The sequence below is a fragment of the Armigeres subalbatus genome, chromosome 2 (assembly GCF_024139115.2).
Source record: "Armigeres subalbatus isolate Guangzhou_Male chromosome 2, GZ_Asu_2, whole genome shotgun sequence".
In the NCBI taxonomy this organism is placed as follows: domain Eukaryota; kingdom Metazoa; phylum Arthropoda; class Insecta; order Diptera; family Culicidae; genus Armigeres; species Armigeres subalbatus.
Window position 1 is genome coordinate 240,308,128 of NC_085140.1, and position 18,186 is coordinate 240,326,313.

At 39.2% G+C, this 18,186-nt stretch overlaps 1 protein-coding gene across 3 annotated transcripts in view; it reads left to right on the forward strand.

Moving 5' to 3' along the window:
- The window catches only part of LOC134211978 (discoidin domain-containing receptor tyrosine kinase B), an 802,844-nt gene that overhangs the window by 664,950 nt on the left and 119,708 nt on the right, over positions 1 to 18,186 (forward strand). For all 3 annotated transcript variants that reach the window (XM_062689416.1, XM_062689415.1, XM_062689417.1), the window contains 2 exons: positions 12,436 to 12,574; positions 16,506 to 16,890. In XM_062689416.1, the coding sequence (XP_062545400.1) occupies positions 12,436 to 12,574; positions 16,506 to 16,890 (524 nt within the window). The remainder of the gene's footprint in view (positions 1 to 12,435; positions 12,575 to 16,505; positions 16,891 to 18,186) is intronic.

The window sequence follows — 18,186 nt, forward strand, 5'->3', positions numbered from 1 at the left end:
CGTGGACAGGCTTTACTCTAAACCGATTTGCTCGCAAAGTGATGGCAAAAATACATTGTTGTCTTCTCGTATACTTACTTACTTGATGCTTGATGGGCTACAGCTCTTCGATGAACCTACGCCGATTGGAGTATCCTTCTTCACTGGACTCGATCCTGAGCCAATTGCTTCCAGTTGCCCTGAACATTGAGCGCCCTCAGGTCCTCTTCAACTGCAAAAAGCCATCGTGTACGAAGCCATCCACGAAGCCTGCGGCCTCTACCGGGTTTCTCTACTCAACATTATCTTCGCTTGACGTTCTTCCGGCATACGAACAACGTGACCAGCCCACCGTAGTCTGCCGTATTGAATAAGCTTAATAATATCCAGCCCTTTATACACCTAATTCAGTTCGTGATTCATGCGACGCCGCCAGATACCGTTCTCCTGTTAACCGCCGAGTATTGTCCGCAGCACCTTACGCTCAAACACTCCGAAAGGTCTACGATCAGCCTCTTTTAACGTCCATGTTTCATGGCCGTATAAAGCCACCGGAAGAATCAGAGTAGTATACAGCGAGAGTTTTGTTTTCGTTTGCAGACTACGTGACTTAAGCTGGTTACGAAGTCCGTAATAAGCCCTATTTGCAGCATTATCGCACGTCACTAATGTTCCAAGATACACAAATTCTTCTACCACTTCAAATTTTTCACCATCCAGCACCATTTCGCTACCACCACCACTAATGAACCCACGTTGATTGCCAGCGACCATGTACTTCGTTTTGCTGGTATTGATAGTGAATCCAATCCTCGCTGTCTCCCTCTTAAAAGGCACAAAAGCCTTTTCCACGGCACGGCGATCAATTCCGATAATATCGATATCGTCCGCAAAACCCAGGAGCATATGCGATCTTGTGATACTGGTACCGCTTCTTTGCACTCCAGCTCTCCTAATCGCTACCTCGAGTGCTATATTGAACAGTAGATTCAAGAGTACATCACCCAGCTTTAATCCATCTAAGGTAACAATTGACGTCGATATTTCATCCGCAACCCTTACACTTGATTTCGATCCGTCCAACGTTATACGAATCAGCCGTATCCATTTCGCCGGAAAACCATGTTCAAGCATAATTTGCCATAATTCATTCCGTTTCACTGAATCGTACGCCGCCTTGAAATCAATAAACAGAGGATGTGTCTGTAAGTTGTACTCCCGGAAGTTATCAAGAATTTGTCTCTGAACCTGCTTGGTATTCGCCGACGAAGGACTCTTCAAGCGGTCTCAATCTGTTGAACAGAATACGGGACATAATTTTGTAAGCCGAATTAAGGAGTGTTATTCCTCGGTAATTGGCGCACTCCAGTATGTGCCCTTTCTTAAATAGAGGGCAAATGAGGCCGTCCAATCGTCTTCCCATATTTTCGACATAATATGGTGCAGAACTTCATAAAGCTGCTCACTGCCATGTTTGAGAAGCTTAGCCGGGAGCTGATCCTTCCCCGCATCCTTATCCTTATCCTTATCCTTATCCTTCAGCTCTTTAACAGCTTTCTTAACCTCATCTAGTGTAGGTAACTCCACAGCTTGTCCATCGTCGCTAATATTTATTCTGTTCACCGATGCACCGTCACTTTCACTATTCAACAAAGTCTCGAAGTGTTGCTTCCACCTGGCAGCCACTTCGGTTTAATCGGTCGTTGCACATGACGGGAGATGGCGCTGTCTTTCTCCGCACGCCATTGACAGGTTCATAAAACCTCCGCATATCGTTCTGCTCCATTTTTCCCTGCGCCTTACTAATAACTTGTTCTTCGTACTTTTTCTTCTTCCTGCGGTGGGTTCGTTTTTCGGCTGCTCTTGCTTCTTTGTACCGATCTCTATTCGATCGGGTACCCGACACCAACATCCGGCTTCTGGCAACGTTCTTCTCGTCTGTCACTCTCTGACACTCCATATCGAACCGACCCGTCCTGGGTCGCCTCTGTGCAGTGCCTACCACTTCTCGTGCTGTTGTGCTCACCGCTCCATGGATCTATTCCCATAGATCGTTGATGTTGTCGCTAACGTTGATTGCACTTATCCGTTCGTCGAGCTTCTGGCGGTACTCAGCCGATACTCCTTCCGCCGACAATCGATGGATATTGTAACGCATCGTTCGCTGTGATCTTTCGTTCGATACAGTTGACAACCATGATCGAATTTTACTGACAACGAGGTAGTGATCAGAGTCAATGTTCGGACCTCTGAATGTCCGCACATCGATAACATCCGAGAAATGGCGCCCATCCATCAGAACATGGTCTATCTGGTTGCAAGTCGTGCAAAGTAGGTGCTACTGATGGCAATCCCTCTGACGGCAGCGAAATTTACTAACCGTAGTCCGTTGTCATTGGTAGCGGAGTGAAGGCTCTCCCTACCGATTATGGGATGGAAAAAGTCCTCTCTACCGACCTGAGCGTTAACGTCTCCGATAACAATTTTCACGTCTTGCTTTGGGCACTCTCCATAGGCTTTATCAAGACATTCATAAAACGTGTCCTTCACGTCGTCGGATTTATCGTTTGTCGGTGCGTTAACGTTGTTCAGGCTGTACTTGAAGAATTTGCCCCGTATCCTCAACACACAGATTCGTTCGCTAATGGGTTTCCACCGCATCACTCGCTTCATCTGCTTGCCCATCACTACGAAACCAACTCCATGCTCTGCTTTTTCACCGCCGCTATGATAGATGTTATACTTGAATGCAGTGTTGGTCGTTGGGTCCACGGCTCGGAATTCACGTTCTTCGGATCTAGGCCATCGGGCTTCTTGAATAGCGGCCACGTTCACTCTAACCTTCTGCAGTTCACGAGCCAAAATGCTCACTCGTCCAGGTTTGTTTAGGGTCCTAACATTCCAGGTACCGAGTTTCTAATCATAGTCATTGTTTCGTTGCCGGGTCAGTTGCCAAAAATAACGTTCTCTTTTTCTTCTATCTCCATTTATGGTGGTATTTGAGACGAGACTTTAGTAAGCCACCTTACCAGGGTCGCATTACCTACACCTTAGGTATAGCTGACGTGATACAGCATTTCGTTATTCAGCCGCTGGGTACCAGGCAGACGCTGTTTGAGCTGCACCTCCTGGTGAACAGACGCTCGAGGCTTACCTTCTTACTCTAACTGATGTCAGAAGGACAGCACTGCCCAGGCTGCACTACCAGCTGAGTACACAACCCTTAGCAGGCGGTCTTTTGTCATCGGACGACCCGTGGAAGCGTGAGATAGGAACTTGTGGGGACCAGAGCTATGTTGGGCGCTTCTTCCTTGATGTAAACCCACCATTTGCAGCCCTCGTATAAAACTAAGAATACGTAAAAGTTATATGTTCGCTCGGAAAACAAACTTTTTATAGGAGGCCCGAAGACCCCCATAACTAAAATTGGCAAAATGAACTATAGGCTCAGAAAATACCGCCAAAACATATATTTCTCTGATTGATTATTTGTACAAAATGTAACATGAAATGAGATTATTTACAATACTTGCAATGGAATTGCCATAGCATCATTCCATAAATAAGTAAATATGTACAAGATACAGTGATGACCCGATTTTAAACAAGTCCAAATTTTGACTGCCCCTGATTTTGCCTTCACGCGACTTTAAGACAGTTTTAATATGATTTTTTTACTACCCAAGTCAAGTCGTGGTCGATGGTAATTTATCTAGTGTTACGTCTGTTTGTTTGTGACAGAACTTTGATGTGTCGGCGCAGGCATCTTTTAAGCATCTTTTAATTTTTATTTTTATTCTACCACTTTTTAAAGTTTTTAAAACGTATCAAAAAATCGATGTTTTAACTCCGATATTTTTTATATCGATATTATGACACTCGATCCAACAGTATCGATTTTTTTTAGAAAAACGCCTTTGCCATTTTTTCGCTATATTGCAATTTTTATCGGATTGATAGGTGATGTGTGTTATATTTCTCAGTTATTTATTTCAGATAATGTTACGCTAAGTAAAAATATAGAAACGATATCACCTACAAAAAATCGATGCGGTCAAAAATCAAACATCAATAAATCTATACAAAATATCGGAAAATCAAAGCGAAAATATCGATACTCGATATAGTGTATCGGTATTGCCCATTCCTAGAACCTTCGTCGATAAAAGAGGCTCTGGTATACTTCTTCTCTTCTTCTTCTTCTTCTTCTTCTTCTTCTTCGTCTTCTTCTTCTTCTTCTTCTTCTTCTCCTTCTTCTTCTTCTTCTTCTTCTTATTCTTCTTCTTCAATGGCTCTAAATTCCAACTGGCGGCGTTATAAGCGCCCGAATGTATTTGAATCCATGTTATGGCTAGTTACAAATCGATCATCCAGTTTCATTGCGAAGTACATTTCCGTTTGATATATTTCCAAACTATTTATCTGACACCATTACTCTACTCAACTCATCAGCATATTTCATCAAGTCAATCAGTGCCAACTTCACTTCAACCTCTTCCCACATCGTTTTTATCGACTTCTTCAACCAGGGGCTTTTCAAGCCTAAGGGTAAGCTACGCAGGTACAAAACAGACCATGCCGAAGGTAGCTGGGTTCAATTGCCAGTCCGGTCTGGGAAATTTTAGGTTCACGACTTCCCTTGAACGTATCAACGTGTTAGCTTCAAAATATTCCAGTGGAAAAATTACACTACTTGGTTTAGAAACCCTATATTGAATATTGCTGTGGGAGTACTTTACGCGCTCATTTTATCTGTGAGGCGGCAATGTTTCAGTTTGGGGTTGTGATTCCAGCAAAGAGGAAGACACGTTCAACCGTTTGAATGACCGGACTGCACCTCATAACTCATCAGCCAATCAGCGTATGAACCAGTCAAGATATTTGCCCATCATTATCTGCCATAAATCGTCCATTTCGCTGACTGCTGCAAACATCTCTATTTACGGCGCTGACGAAAACTGTCCCCCGAAGCCCCCTTCCAATCCACCGCACACACCGACACAGATGTGCGACTCGCCCAAAGTGATTACGATGTAAATCATCCGAATGTGGAGCGTCATAATGAGTTTACGCTTTGATGTTGCACTCTGCATGGATGATGGTTCGACCTGTCCGTCCAGGAATCGGGAATGATGCTGACAGCAACGCATTACATCTTGTGGCCGTGCCTTCGAATTGACCATTAGGCCAGGGCTTGGACGTCCGGACTTGTTCTCTCTCCCCGTACTTTGCAAACATGTTAAACTCCTGGGTGGACAGATAGACATAAGCGGTTGCATCCGATGTCGGGTTTCAGCCAAACGCGCTCCGTTGCACTCGATAGCTAATTAAGTAGGTGCGCATAAGTGGCTGCAACGTGGTTGTCAGCTTCCGAGATATGAATTCTCCGTCGGAGGTTTAATATTGGAAACGATAGGCACATTCGATTCTCACGAATGAGATTATTCAAACTGCGTTAGACAGTGTTTGTGTTCGTTTGATTGAACATTTTTATTATATAGGGTTATGCGCTAATTCGTCCATGGCGCTAGTATCCGTCATATCAAATTATAAATCACTAAATATTCGCGAATCGTAAACTGAAATAATGAACTAATCATCTGGCGAGATAGAAAAAAGTGTACACTACTATCTGCATTCATTAAAATTACATTCCGGTGTTACTTACTTGAAATACAGTTAAATTTAACTTTGCGACTGAAACTTTTTGCACAATTTCCTACGTTATCCGTGCGACGAAGGAAAATCCAGTTATTTATTTATTTATTTATTTATTGTCGTCAATCATAATTGTAGACCTATTTACATTTGTATTCTTAACTATTCCAAATAACATTAAATAATGTTGATACTGTTTAAACTTATTGTAAAGTGTCATTAGCTTATAATACGAGAGAAGATCTGTTTCAGCTGTGTTTTGGACATCGATAAGTCAATAGTGTCACAATGTTTATTATAAGTGATCATCATTTGATTCATTGGGCCATATTTTGTATAGTTTGTTCGATAATAATTTACGGAGAATATTTGACGATGTCGTAAAGATCGTAATGGAACATACAAATTAAGTTTTGATAATAGCTCCGTTGAGTCAATTCTGTTTGAAACAATATTGTTTATAAAAGTTACCATTGCTAAATCTCGACGCACTTTCAGTGAATGAATATTGATGAGCTTACAACGAGCCACATATGGTGGCGATGGAAATTCGGTCCACCCTAACTTTCGTAGTGCATATAATAAAAATTGTTTTTGAACTGACTCAATTCTGTTGGCATGAATAGCTGAAAATGGGGACCAAACTATGCTGCAATATTCTAAGATTGGCCTTACATAAGCTGTATATAGTGTTTTTATTGTGTATGGGTCCTGAAAATTGTAACAGAATCGTTTTATAAAACCTAACATGTTGTTGGATTTGCTTACAATTAAGTTATAATGATCGATGAAAGTGAGTTTTGAATCCAATATTACTCCCAAATCTCTTACTCTATTGCTTCTTACTACGTTCTGATCATCAAAACTAATATTTGCGCTGAGTATGTTTCGTTTTCTGCTGAAGGTTCTTATTGGCATTACATCCCCAAACTGAGACAGAGCCGCCTCGCAGCTTAGTGTTCATTAAGCACTTCCACAGTTATTAACTGCAAGGTTTCTAAGCCAAGTTACCATTTTTGCATTCGTATATCATAAGGCTAGCACGATGATACTTTTATGCCCAGGGAAGTCGAGACAATTTCCAATCCGAAAATTGCCTATATCGGCACCGGGAATTGAACCCAGCCACCCTCAGCATGGTCTTGCTTTGTAGCCGCGCGTCTTACCGCACGACTAAGGAGCCCCCCCATGCTGAAGGTTATTAAGTTGCATTTGTTTATATTCAACTGTAGAAGACTTTTTTTACACCATGTATGGAATACCAATATTTCATCTTTGAATGTATCGATATCCTCGACAGTTTTGATTTTTAGGAAAAGTTTCATGTCATTTGCATAAATTAAGACATTCAATTTATGAAGCACAAGAGGGAGGTCATTTACAAATAAAATAAAAAGTAATGGACCTAAATGAGATCCTTGAGGAACTCCAGAAGAGGCTTGTATTGGGGTTGATAATTTTCCTTTGTATCTTACAATTTGAACACGACTTGTTAGATACGATTCAAGCCAATGAAGAAGTTTTGGTTGAATTCCCATCTTCTGCAGTTTGAACAAAAGCATGGGTAAATCAACGCGATCAAAAGCTTTACTAAAATCTGTGTACAAGGCTTCTACATGGTGACCACTATCCATTGCATCCAAAAAATAATTAACGAATTCTGTTAGATTTGTGGCTGTCGAACAACCTTTAAAGAAATCGTGTTGCTTAGATGTGATTCGATTTTTAATTTGAACAAATATTTTTTCATTAACAATTGCTTCGAACAATTTCGGTATGCAAGATATAAGAGCAATACCACGATAGTTACGAACATTGGATTTTATACCAGATTTAAAAATTAAAACTAAAAATGATTTTTTCCATATTAACGGAAAACATCCTGATTCCAGTGACATGTTGAAAATCCAGAATAATGGAGCAGTAAGCTCAATTGCTAGAGTCTTAATAAACACTGGAGGTATTCCATCGGGTCCGGAGCTCTTAGACCCATCTAGATGTTTCAGGGCATCACAAATTTCGTGTACATTCAGATGGTTGACGTAAACGTCATTTGAAAACTCAGGATAAAAATCGAAAAAGTCGCGATCTCGATCATCTTCTGAGTGGGTAGTGTATACTTCTTTAAAGAAATCGGCAAACAAATTACATATTTCCTCTGGACCATTACATGTTCTACCATCTAAATAAAGTTTCGATGGAAAATTGGCTGATTTTAATTTAGTGTTCACATAGCTGAAAAAATGTTTTGGACTAGTCTTGATTTCACGTTCAGTTTTTAAATTATATTCATTGTATGCGATATTTATAGCACAGTTCAGTTGATCACAAATATTAAGATACTCCTCTAAATAATTTTGAAGATTATGCTTCTTATAGTTTTTATGTGCTTTCTGCTTGCGATTTTGAAGATTTCTAATATCTCTTGTAAACCAAATTGGATTTTTCGATACAGCATGACTTCTCCGTCTTTTAACCAGCACTTCTTCCATTATTATATTGTGCAATGTGTTATAAAACTTTTCTGTCGCTTTATCAACATTTTGTTCGTTCCTTATAGCAGTTTGCCAATCTATATTCTTCAGTTTATGCTTTATATTTCCGTAGTTGGCTGATTGATAATCGAAGATTTCTTCAAACTCACATTCGATTAACGTGTACAAACAAAGAGAATTCAATTGCTGTGTGGAATACTTCATTTCGCCAGAGAGGAGCTAGTGATTCATTTACACAAAAATCTTCATAACAGATAGTCAGCAGTAGATCTAGATAACACTTTTGGATATTCTTCACATGATTGATTTGATTTAATCCTAAGTTAGCAATTTTATCGAATACAAAATGCAATAGCTCATTTTCCCCTATAACTGGAAGTAAAATGCTCTCATTGTCACAATCTGGTATGAAATCTACATTTCTTGAGTTAAAATCACCATATATATGCACTTTTACTTCAGAAGGCAAGCCAGATAAAACATTCTCGGCGATACAAAAAAAATTATCATAAATATCTCTGCGAGCATCATTTGGAGGAATATAAACTGAAGCAGAAACATGAGTTTCACCTGAAATTTGTACCTTGGCCCAAACTTGTTCAAAATCATTGAATTTATCCGTTTTAATTATTTCTGAATTGAAAATTGTGGATACTGCAACCAAAACACCTCCTCCTGATTTTTCCAGACCTTTCGTAGTCTCAGTCATCTCTGTAAACGTTGTAACTATTACCAAAAACTTCTTCATTTTTAACACTATCGTCCCAACTTGTTTCAGTCGCTAAAATCACTTTGAAAGATGTACTTAAAACATTATTTTGGATTTCAGTCATTCACTGCTGTAGAAGACGCACAACACCGTCACCAAAATCAACGTAATTCACTGATTTTCACCGCACTTTTTCACATAAATTTCTCACTACGCACTAAATAAAAGCAATGTTTATTGCTCAAGTGAAAAATAATTGAAAAATCACTACCGGAAGGCGTTCAAATGATCTGTTTTTTTAAACTTTAGAGCGTTTGAAATTTATTTTCTTCGTCGCCTTGTTTATAGTCGAAAAACACGTTTCCAAACTGGCGGTTTGAACTGCAATAATCTTAGGCAGCCCAAAAATTGCTCATTAAAACAGATGAAATTATCCTTAAACAATTGAAAAATGCTCCTTAAAAAACTGATCATTTTTCCTTAAATTATTGAGCAAATTACCTTGAAATATATAAAATTCATTGACATTTAGCACCCTATCCTCGCCAGCAAAAGATGTTCCGGACAGCCACGACAGCGACAATTTTTATCTTGTAACTAAAATATCTCTTATAATAACCCACGGCTTGAGGAAATCGAAATTGTCGAAATCTGCGCTTACAAAACCTAAAGAAGCGTGGCGGTGAATGCTTTGACAGCACGTGCTGTTTGTACTGTGTATGAAGTTTGCTCATCTAATGAGGACAAGTCTACCGGAATTTAAATTTATATCTACTCGCGTCGTGGCTATCCTGACTGTCTGGCCTAGGTTTGACCTAGGAGCATTTTTTATTGGTTTAAGGAGTATTTCTTCTTTTTAGGGAACATTTTCCTTAGTTTTCGGAGCATTTTTCTGTTGAATAGGGTTACCAAGCAAAACAATTAGCTTCATACTCCAGGGGCTATACAATGGTGCATAAGATTCTACTTTATGACAGCCAATTTCAAGGTACTTTTTCAACTATTGCACAATAATTCTTATATCAATATACTGCGCAATTCTACGGTACACTTTTCAAATGTTTACGGAGCATTTTATATTTATATTTCAAGGTAATTTGCTCAATAATTTAAGGAAAAATGATCAGTTATTTTAAGGAGCATTTTTCAATTGTTTAAGGATAATCATGATTGTTTCATGATGCATTTACCATTTTCCCATAATCTTATGTTACATATCTGATAATACATCATGCATTCAATAAAAGTAGGTTTTTCAATTATTTTCCGCTAGCGTAATAAAAGTAAAGTCTTCCAAATAAATATTTTTCATACACACTCGTCATTCATATTAGAATTTCCTACTATTCCAAAAGTTTGAAACAGGAGAAATAATTTCATAATAGAAATTTGTTGGCAGCACTACCCGTGTACATGTTAAGCATGTGTGTTAGTTGTTTGACAGACTGAGGCATTTAACCGAATGGCAGCACAATCAAAACCATTTTTATGCGGTCGAAATGGGATTGCACTAGGAATTTTTTGTTAACTGGAACCGAAATAAACTTTCAAATTTGACTTTCAAAATTGACCGAAATGATAGTTATTCTGCATGAAGTCACAGATAAGTCATCCAGTTATCCAAGAAATGGCTTGAGCTCAGGAACAAAGATTTGCAGTACTGATTTAAGTATGATACATGCTCCTTTTGGTACAGAGAAAGGATACGTAGTAGATCAATTTTCCTATTTCAAATATGGAACATGCTCTCTGTAGTACAAAGAGCAGAATGCGTTCACAGCATATGTTCTTAGTCATCCAAGAAATGCCTGGAGTAAGGCCTTTTAATCTATACGTGCCTAAAAATTAGTTTTCCGGTTTTAAATATGGTAAATGCTCTCTGTAGTACAAAGAACAGAATGCGAATGCGTCATTCAAGAAATCCCTGGAGTAAGGCCTTTCGATCTACACGCGTAACTAAAGATTAGTTTTCCGGTTTCAAATATGGTACATGCATTCTGTAGTACAAAGAACAGAATGTGTTCATAGCATATGTTCTTAGTCATCCAAAAAATTCCTGGAGTAAGGCCTTTCGATCTAAACGCGGAACTAAAGATCAATTTTCCGGTTTCAAATATGGTACATGCTCTCTTCATAATGGGTACATTACATATTCAGAACAGGCTTTCAGATCGTTGGTTACGCGTGTCGACCTGAAGGCCTCCACTTCAGGTATTTCTTGGATATCCGCGAACGGCTTTCATACGCAGATTCTGTTATATGTACCACAATGGGTACATTACATTTACAAAACAGGCGTGTAGATCATCAGTTACGCGTGTAGATCTGAAGGCCTTCACTTCAGGGATTTCTTGGATAACCGTGAAAATCTTCCATATGTAGATTCTATCATATGTACCACAATGGGTACATTACATTTACAAAACAGGCCAGTAGATCATTGGTTACGCGTAAAGATCTGAATGCCTCCACTTCAGGTGTTTCTTGGATAACCGCGAACATGCTCCATACGCATATTCTATTCTATGTTTCACAATGTACACATATCATATTCAGAACAGGCCAATATTAATTGAATTTATGTTATTTTTATTTAACACGGTATGATACCGCATAAAAAACTAATTTGGTGTACCAATACGCACACCAATACCAACAGATTTATTTGACAGCAATCCATCGAATTTTAGACTGGACGAATGAAAATTCTCATGGATGAATTCTCATGGACGAATGAAAATTCTCATAAGACAAATTTAAAAATTTTGAAGGGTGTTTTTGATTGCCGATTCTCAATAAACTATGATTTGTTCAATGCGCTAATAGTACACAATGAAAACTAGAAACTCTAAAATACGTGTTACATACAACTTAGTTAGAGTAAGTAGTTGGGCTAGCGTATAAATTAGATTTGAAAACCAAGCACTACCTACTACGACGGGAATTAGCTCACTACCCTATAGTTTTATTATACAAAATCATTAATAATGTCACTGATATTTTATTCAGTTTGGTAAGAAACACGGTTCGCGGAAGTGAGTTCATCGGAATATCGGAACGTAACATCGTTTTATTTGTCATCCGTCATATGTGGTTTACACTGGGATCGCTTTTTACGCGGTTTGTTTCAGCAGAATATGGCCTTTGATAATACTAAAGCATTAAGTTGAGCACATGAAAAAATCCACTAAAAATAAAAAATAAATCAGGATGTATTTAGAATGTGGGAATTGAGGTAGACCGAGAAATTGAAAAAATAGTTCCGTTCAAAAAGCGATCAGAGTACTGATTTAGTACACATTGTTCATTATCGGTAAATCTCCACTCACTTGCTTAGTCAACTTCTTTCTGGCTCGAACAATAATATATGTAATATTTTACTAGGGGATGAGAAATACGTTAACACTCTAGAAGGATTGTCCTGAATTCTTACTTTTAGTTAATCTAAACGCAGACCGGTTTAATGCATCGATATCTATTATAAAATCGGACTCACTTTGAAGATTTGTTTCAAATGAAGTTGCAGCATGCACACAAATATAAAATATTAACTATAACATATTAACCAGCTGTTTTACCATCCTCTGTTTGCAGGTTTCGATAGACGATAACGAATCCATTGACAAAAGCAGTCTCTACCACGAACCGTTTAATGTGAACATGTACACTAGCGCCGCCAGTGGGTGCTCGATGAACGATATGCAGCGACATCACATCACACCGGATTATACAGGTAAATAAAATAGAAAAATAAAACTATGTATGCTATAATTTGAACTATTTGGAACCGGAGCATTGACTGACTATTAAAAAAATGTCAGAAATTTGATCAGAATTGTAACTTGGTGATTCAAACCTTGAAACTTTCGAAAGCATTTCTACAAATTATGAACGTTTTTCTTCAAAACTAAATTTAATCTCTTTTACACAAAAAAAAGCGTTCTCGAATTCGTGAACCATCAAAAATTCACATGTCATGGACTCTGGCCCAGTAAACTACATATCGTATAATAAACTGCAAATAAAGTCGCATTTGCGTCCATCAAAAATCTGAATCGCATTGTATATCAAACTTTGTCAGATTATTGTCCAAGGATGTTGTATTGAATGCATCGTATACGATAATATTTACCGTAGTGAAAATCAATCGTAATTGTGTGAATGAAAACTCGTAATGACTTATACTCTTTGCAATATCTTATATGAGTGCGAATGAATGCCTATGTGAATCGTAATACAATCGAAACCACTTCAGTCCAAACGGCTTGTTGAAGTTTCAAGCAGTTGTAAAAATATAAATTGTGTAGTTTATGTTGGACAAAAATCCAGATCAGTTCAAGATGTGCAGTATGGTGCAGTGGTAGAGTATCCGCCTGCAAATCCAAAGATCTCATGTTCAAGACTTGGTGCTGGAAGATTTTTTTTATTTTTCATATTTTTATGTATAATCGTAATACTGTTCTCATGATGTCGGAAAAAATCGTATAATAAAACTCGTTTGTACCTATATCGCCTCCACTTTGGTACGTATATAGCCAATCTGTGCATTATATACGATTAAGTTGGTTCTTATATAATAACCTATATCAAGAGATATAGGTACCAAAATGTTGACTGGGGGAACACCACCCGAGTAGACGAAAATAGCTCAATAACATCAAATGTTGATAAGATAGCAAAATGAGATATTTACATGATTGATATAAGAGATAAAAGATCAGACGACAATACAGAATTGATAGTTCCTTCGAGAATTCTCCGGGGAACTATGGAAGGTTTCACAGTCAATTTCAGAAGAATGGAAACATTAAAAAAAATCTCGTCGAACTTCAAATACAAAAAGCTTTAGAGAGAATCATGGGGAAATTCCGAACAATTTTCTTATGAAATTTGGAAATTCAAAAGAATGAAATTCAGAAAAGATTCTGGAGGAAATTCAGAAGAACTTCTGATGTAAGTTCAAATATATTTCCGGTGGAAATTCAAACTTCGTTTTCTTATGTTTTGAATAGATAGATTGTATCACATTCGATATATAGATTATATCTGTGGCAATGATTTTTCCTTTTCGAATGGCCAGCCTTATCGCACCACAGTGACTCTGCCCAAAAGTTCAACATTAGCTTTGCAGCTCAAACGGCTTCGTAAACAACCGTGTCTTCTTGATCGCACGGCATTACAAATTCATAAGCATCGACATCGACTCAGTGGAAGCGGCCATAAATCCACCGCTTACACTCCCGCCAAATTGCCAATAAACCATAAAACCAACTTCAAACTTTTATGTGCGATGCTCCTGCCTTGGCAACACGTTGTCTATAAGCTGTCAGGATGATTTTTACCCGCAATTTGCTTTGACGGCACGGCACCGTTACCGAAGCAGAACACGCGGAAAATTGTTTTCACCTCTACATATTTTATTGTGCCTGTCAGCTGAAATGACGCAACGTGGAATAAGAAAATGTCGTTTTGATTCCTTCCGGAAAAAAAGCTCAACGTCCTTTGCTCCTAAATGGTTGTCTACCAAAAAGGCGGGGAGGCATCGGCAAGGGCAGAGAGACTTCCCCTCACCTCTCTTATCTGCATCAACAACGACGACCGAAAGAGCACATTCCACCACTCTCGGAACACGTGAACCCTGAAATGTGGCACAGTTTCGTTTATGATGGCCTCTTGATGCGACTTTAATGGTGGATATGAAACGATGGTAAATGCAATGTACCTCTCGTCTCAGGGTCTCCTGCCATGATGGCACTTATTGCAGTGTAACATAATCATCGTTTGTTGACTGGTTTTTACATGGAAACGACGACGCATGGACGACGACACGAACTCGGGTACCATGTCCTCCTTATCGTCAAGCGTCGTAAGGTAGCTCCAGCGCTATTGGTCCTTCTTGAGATGGGCTTCGTTACGACAAACTAAACCGATGCTGCCCGTTGGAGTAGATAATCGAGTGGTTGGTGTTTTGCTACACAACACCAAGTGACATTTTTACTGTTTCTTATAATTTGATTTACAAAATTGACATAGAAACTCATTCATCTGTTTTTTATACATTTATTCAGAGCAGACATACATTTTCCAGATAATACAAACAAACCATACGATTTGTATCAAGACAAGATATTGTTAAAAAACTGATATTCTGCTAGGCGTTTGGTGCCATTTAGCAGCGCCATCCAAAGAAAGCTATGAATGACGGCCCTACTTTGAAGTAAAGTGGGAAAATGTGGTGCATCCACATCTGGAAATTGCAAGAAAGATTTGATTAAGCGATCTTTTTAACAAAAATTATCTAGCATTTTGTAGCTTTCCTTTACCAACTGACAGGATCTGTGTTACGATGCTGTGTTCACAGTGGGAGTAAAGCGCTTAAACAAACCACACATTCCGTGACACTTTTACAATGGTCATCACCGTTCATGGCGTTTCTATCTAAAAGTCGCCGTCGACGTCGGAGAATGTTGCAGTATCTCTCGATTGAACGAAATTGAAAATGACAATACAGGCGAGGCCATTAAATTTTATTGCCAATTGCAATAATAGCTAACACTCCTCTGGCATGGATGGAGACGATGATGGCGACGTTTGCACACATGGAAAATGAAAACCGTGTGACACTGCTGGTTGTAGTGCTGGCTGTACCAATTCGTGATGTCGGTAGAACATCAGAACAAGTTAGCATTAACCATCGTTAGCACCATTTATAGTATTAAAGATTCAATGAAACTGAAATATGTAGTTTTCCACCTTAAGATTATTGAAAAACAGGCTAAAATCCAGTTGGAACGTAGAGCCATTAAAGAAGAAGAAGGTGACTAGCAACGAACTCAATTGCTTGCTGAACCACAAAAGACGTGTTCTGAACTTCCACTTTTAATAACCGTAGAACAAACTCTGCTTCATAGTTCCTTCTCCATTCAGCCTACCCTGGATGATTTTCAAAGCGTTTTGATTCACAGAATTCAGTAATTTTGCAAAAAAACATATCAAAATTTTAAGCAGTGTAGGGAAATACAAAAACTCAAAAATCATGGACGATTCAAACAAAGCGCGAGTTGACGTTTTGAAAATTTTAGTTAGAGAGGCCGAAATTCAAAAGAATCTTAATCTCTACAGTTTTATTACCAATTCCAATTGCCTCATCCATAATCTACAAATTATTTTAAAAGTACATACTAACATATCGCATCATCAACATCCAAATAAAAAAACATTGCAATTCTTTCCGTTGCTGATAATTTTATGGTAATACCCTTCAATATTTAAAAGCATTATTAAGTGTTGGCTTCTGTTTCGACTGCCACAGTTGATTCAGTAATTCGGTAGACCACCATCGTCGAATGGCTCTCCACAAACATTGACCATGTGCACGACGAGCGTAGAGCAATCCGCCACGAACTAGCAAAAGTATTAAAAATGCACACAGAATGGCGTTTTAATAGATGGCTTTATTACGGCAGAACCCATCCTGGCATATAGTTCGTGTTTCTGCCGGCATATAGTTTTTACTGTCCACGGACGGCTAACACCGACTGGTACTCGCCCGACCGGATGGTCACAATCCTCCCACCAATGCCCCAACAACAATGCAGTTCAATCTCACTCAACCCCATTTTCAATCTTTTTTTATTCGCTCTCTCACCCCTTTCCGAAACTAGATGTGCCCGATATCGTGTGCCAGGAGTACGCCGTGCCGCACATGCAGGACCTGATACCGAAGATTCCCGGCGGGTACGTGAGCGTTCGGCTGACGCCACCGACACTGAACAATATCTTCCCGAAGCCGCCGCCGGTGCCGCCACCGCCGGAGAAGTACTACGCTGCCACTGCCATTTGTAAATCATCAACCGCTCCCACGACGCCCTCGAACAATCAACAGAGCAACCAGCAGCAGCAACTGAACGCTTACAGCGATCTGGATCACGGTGTCTCGGACGATGATTTACAGCTCAGCGAGTATCCCCGGGATAAGCTGGTGATAGTGGAAAAGCTCGGCTGCGGCGTATTTGGCGAACTGCACCTCTGCGAAACCAAAGGATACAGGTGAGTATGGTGATGGGGCTCCGGCACACTCACACCTATTCCGATAACACCGAAAGAGAAAATATGCTCCGACCGACACGGACGAACAACGGTGGATGGTGTTGGACTTCTGCTCGTTCAGCGCAACCCAACCCGACATTCTTTCGCTGTTGCCGGTCGTACCAAATACCATACGGTGGCTCCCGCTCACCGACCGGCCGGCCACCCGATGGCAAACTTGAGGCCAGGAAGATAGCCAAGAATAGTAAATTATTGCCCTCTCCCATCGGTGATGGCTGCATAGTTTGGCTTAGCTGGATCGGAATTTTCCAGGAATTTGCGCAGATTTAGTCATTTTTAACGTTTGTTGCAGCGATAGTTGTTTGGTGCATAGCTTCGTTGGTTTTAGTAAGATTATGAGAATAGGGGGCTTGCAAGGACCATGAATCAATACTCATTGCACGAATTCCGGCTACAATACTATATGAGGAATGCATTATGTCCATTGCGTATCGTTGTCATTTCACATAAGTTTGTGAATCAACAGCATTGGAAATTTGTATCTTTTTTGTGTGCATTTATTATGATACGTACGTAAAATGTTTTGTAAACGGTATGTTATTTTCATATACCTTATTAAGATTTCCGCATTCAAAAATGCAAAAAACAAAAATTTGCCAGCCATTATTTGTCATAATTTTCAATCGATTCAAATCTATTTTATAAATAAAATATAAAGTTTTAAGCTCTATTCAACATTGTTTTTCTTTATTACTGAATTTAGGATCCATTGTTTTACGAAGATTCGTGGTTCATTTTGATTTATTACGTTCGCCCACCGTTGATTCCAATGTTTGGTTTTAATTAACTCCAACAACCATGCCGGTAGCTATGTAAAATTCAAATTCACGGAACGTTGTCGAACTTACGGCAACAATTTATTGGGCATGGTGGAGCTTAGCAGAATCATTATTTCGTGCTTTTCGCCGAACATTGTTTTCATTGCAAATTGTCTACGCGGTAGAATGGAAAGCAGCAGCCGTACAACAAAATATGCAAAATTTGGCTTCACCCATGAAAAGGAGCGCACCTAATCTGCGTCAATTCGCTTGGCGATATGCTTCCAATAAGATCAATTTTGCTCGCATCTATTGTTAGCCCGTGGCGAATTGGGAAATATATGATATGGCTTTTGGGTGCGAATGCATTTTCAAAACACAAGAGCCAGGTATTCCGAAATATATTGAAACGGGCGAACACATCATTCATCGACCCTCCATTATTCATCGTTCAGGTTCCAGAATGAATCATGTTCTA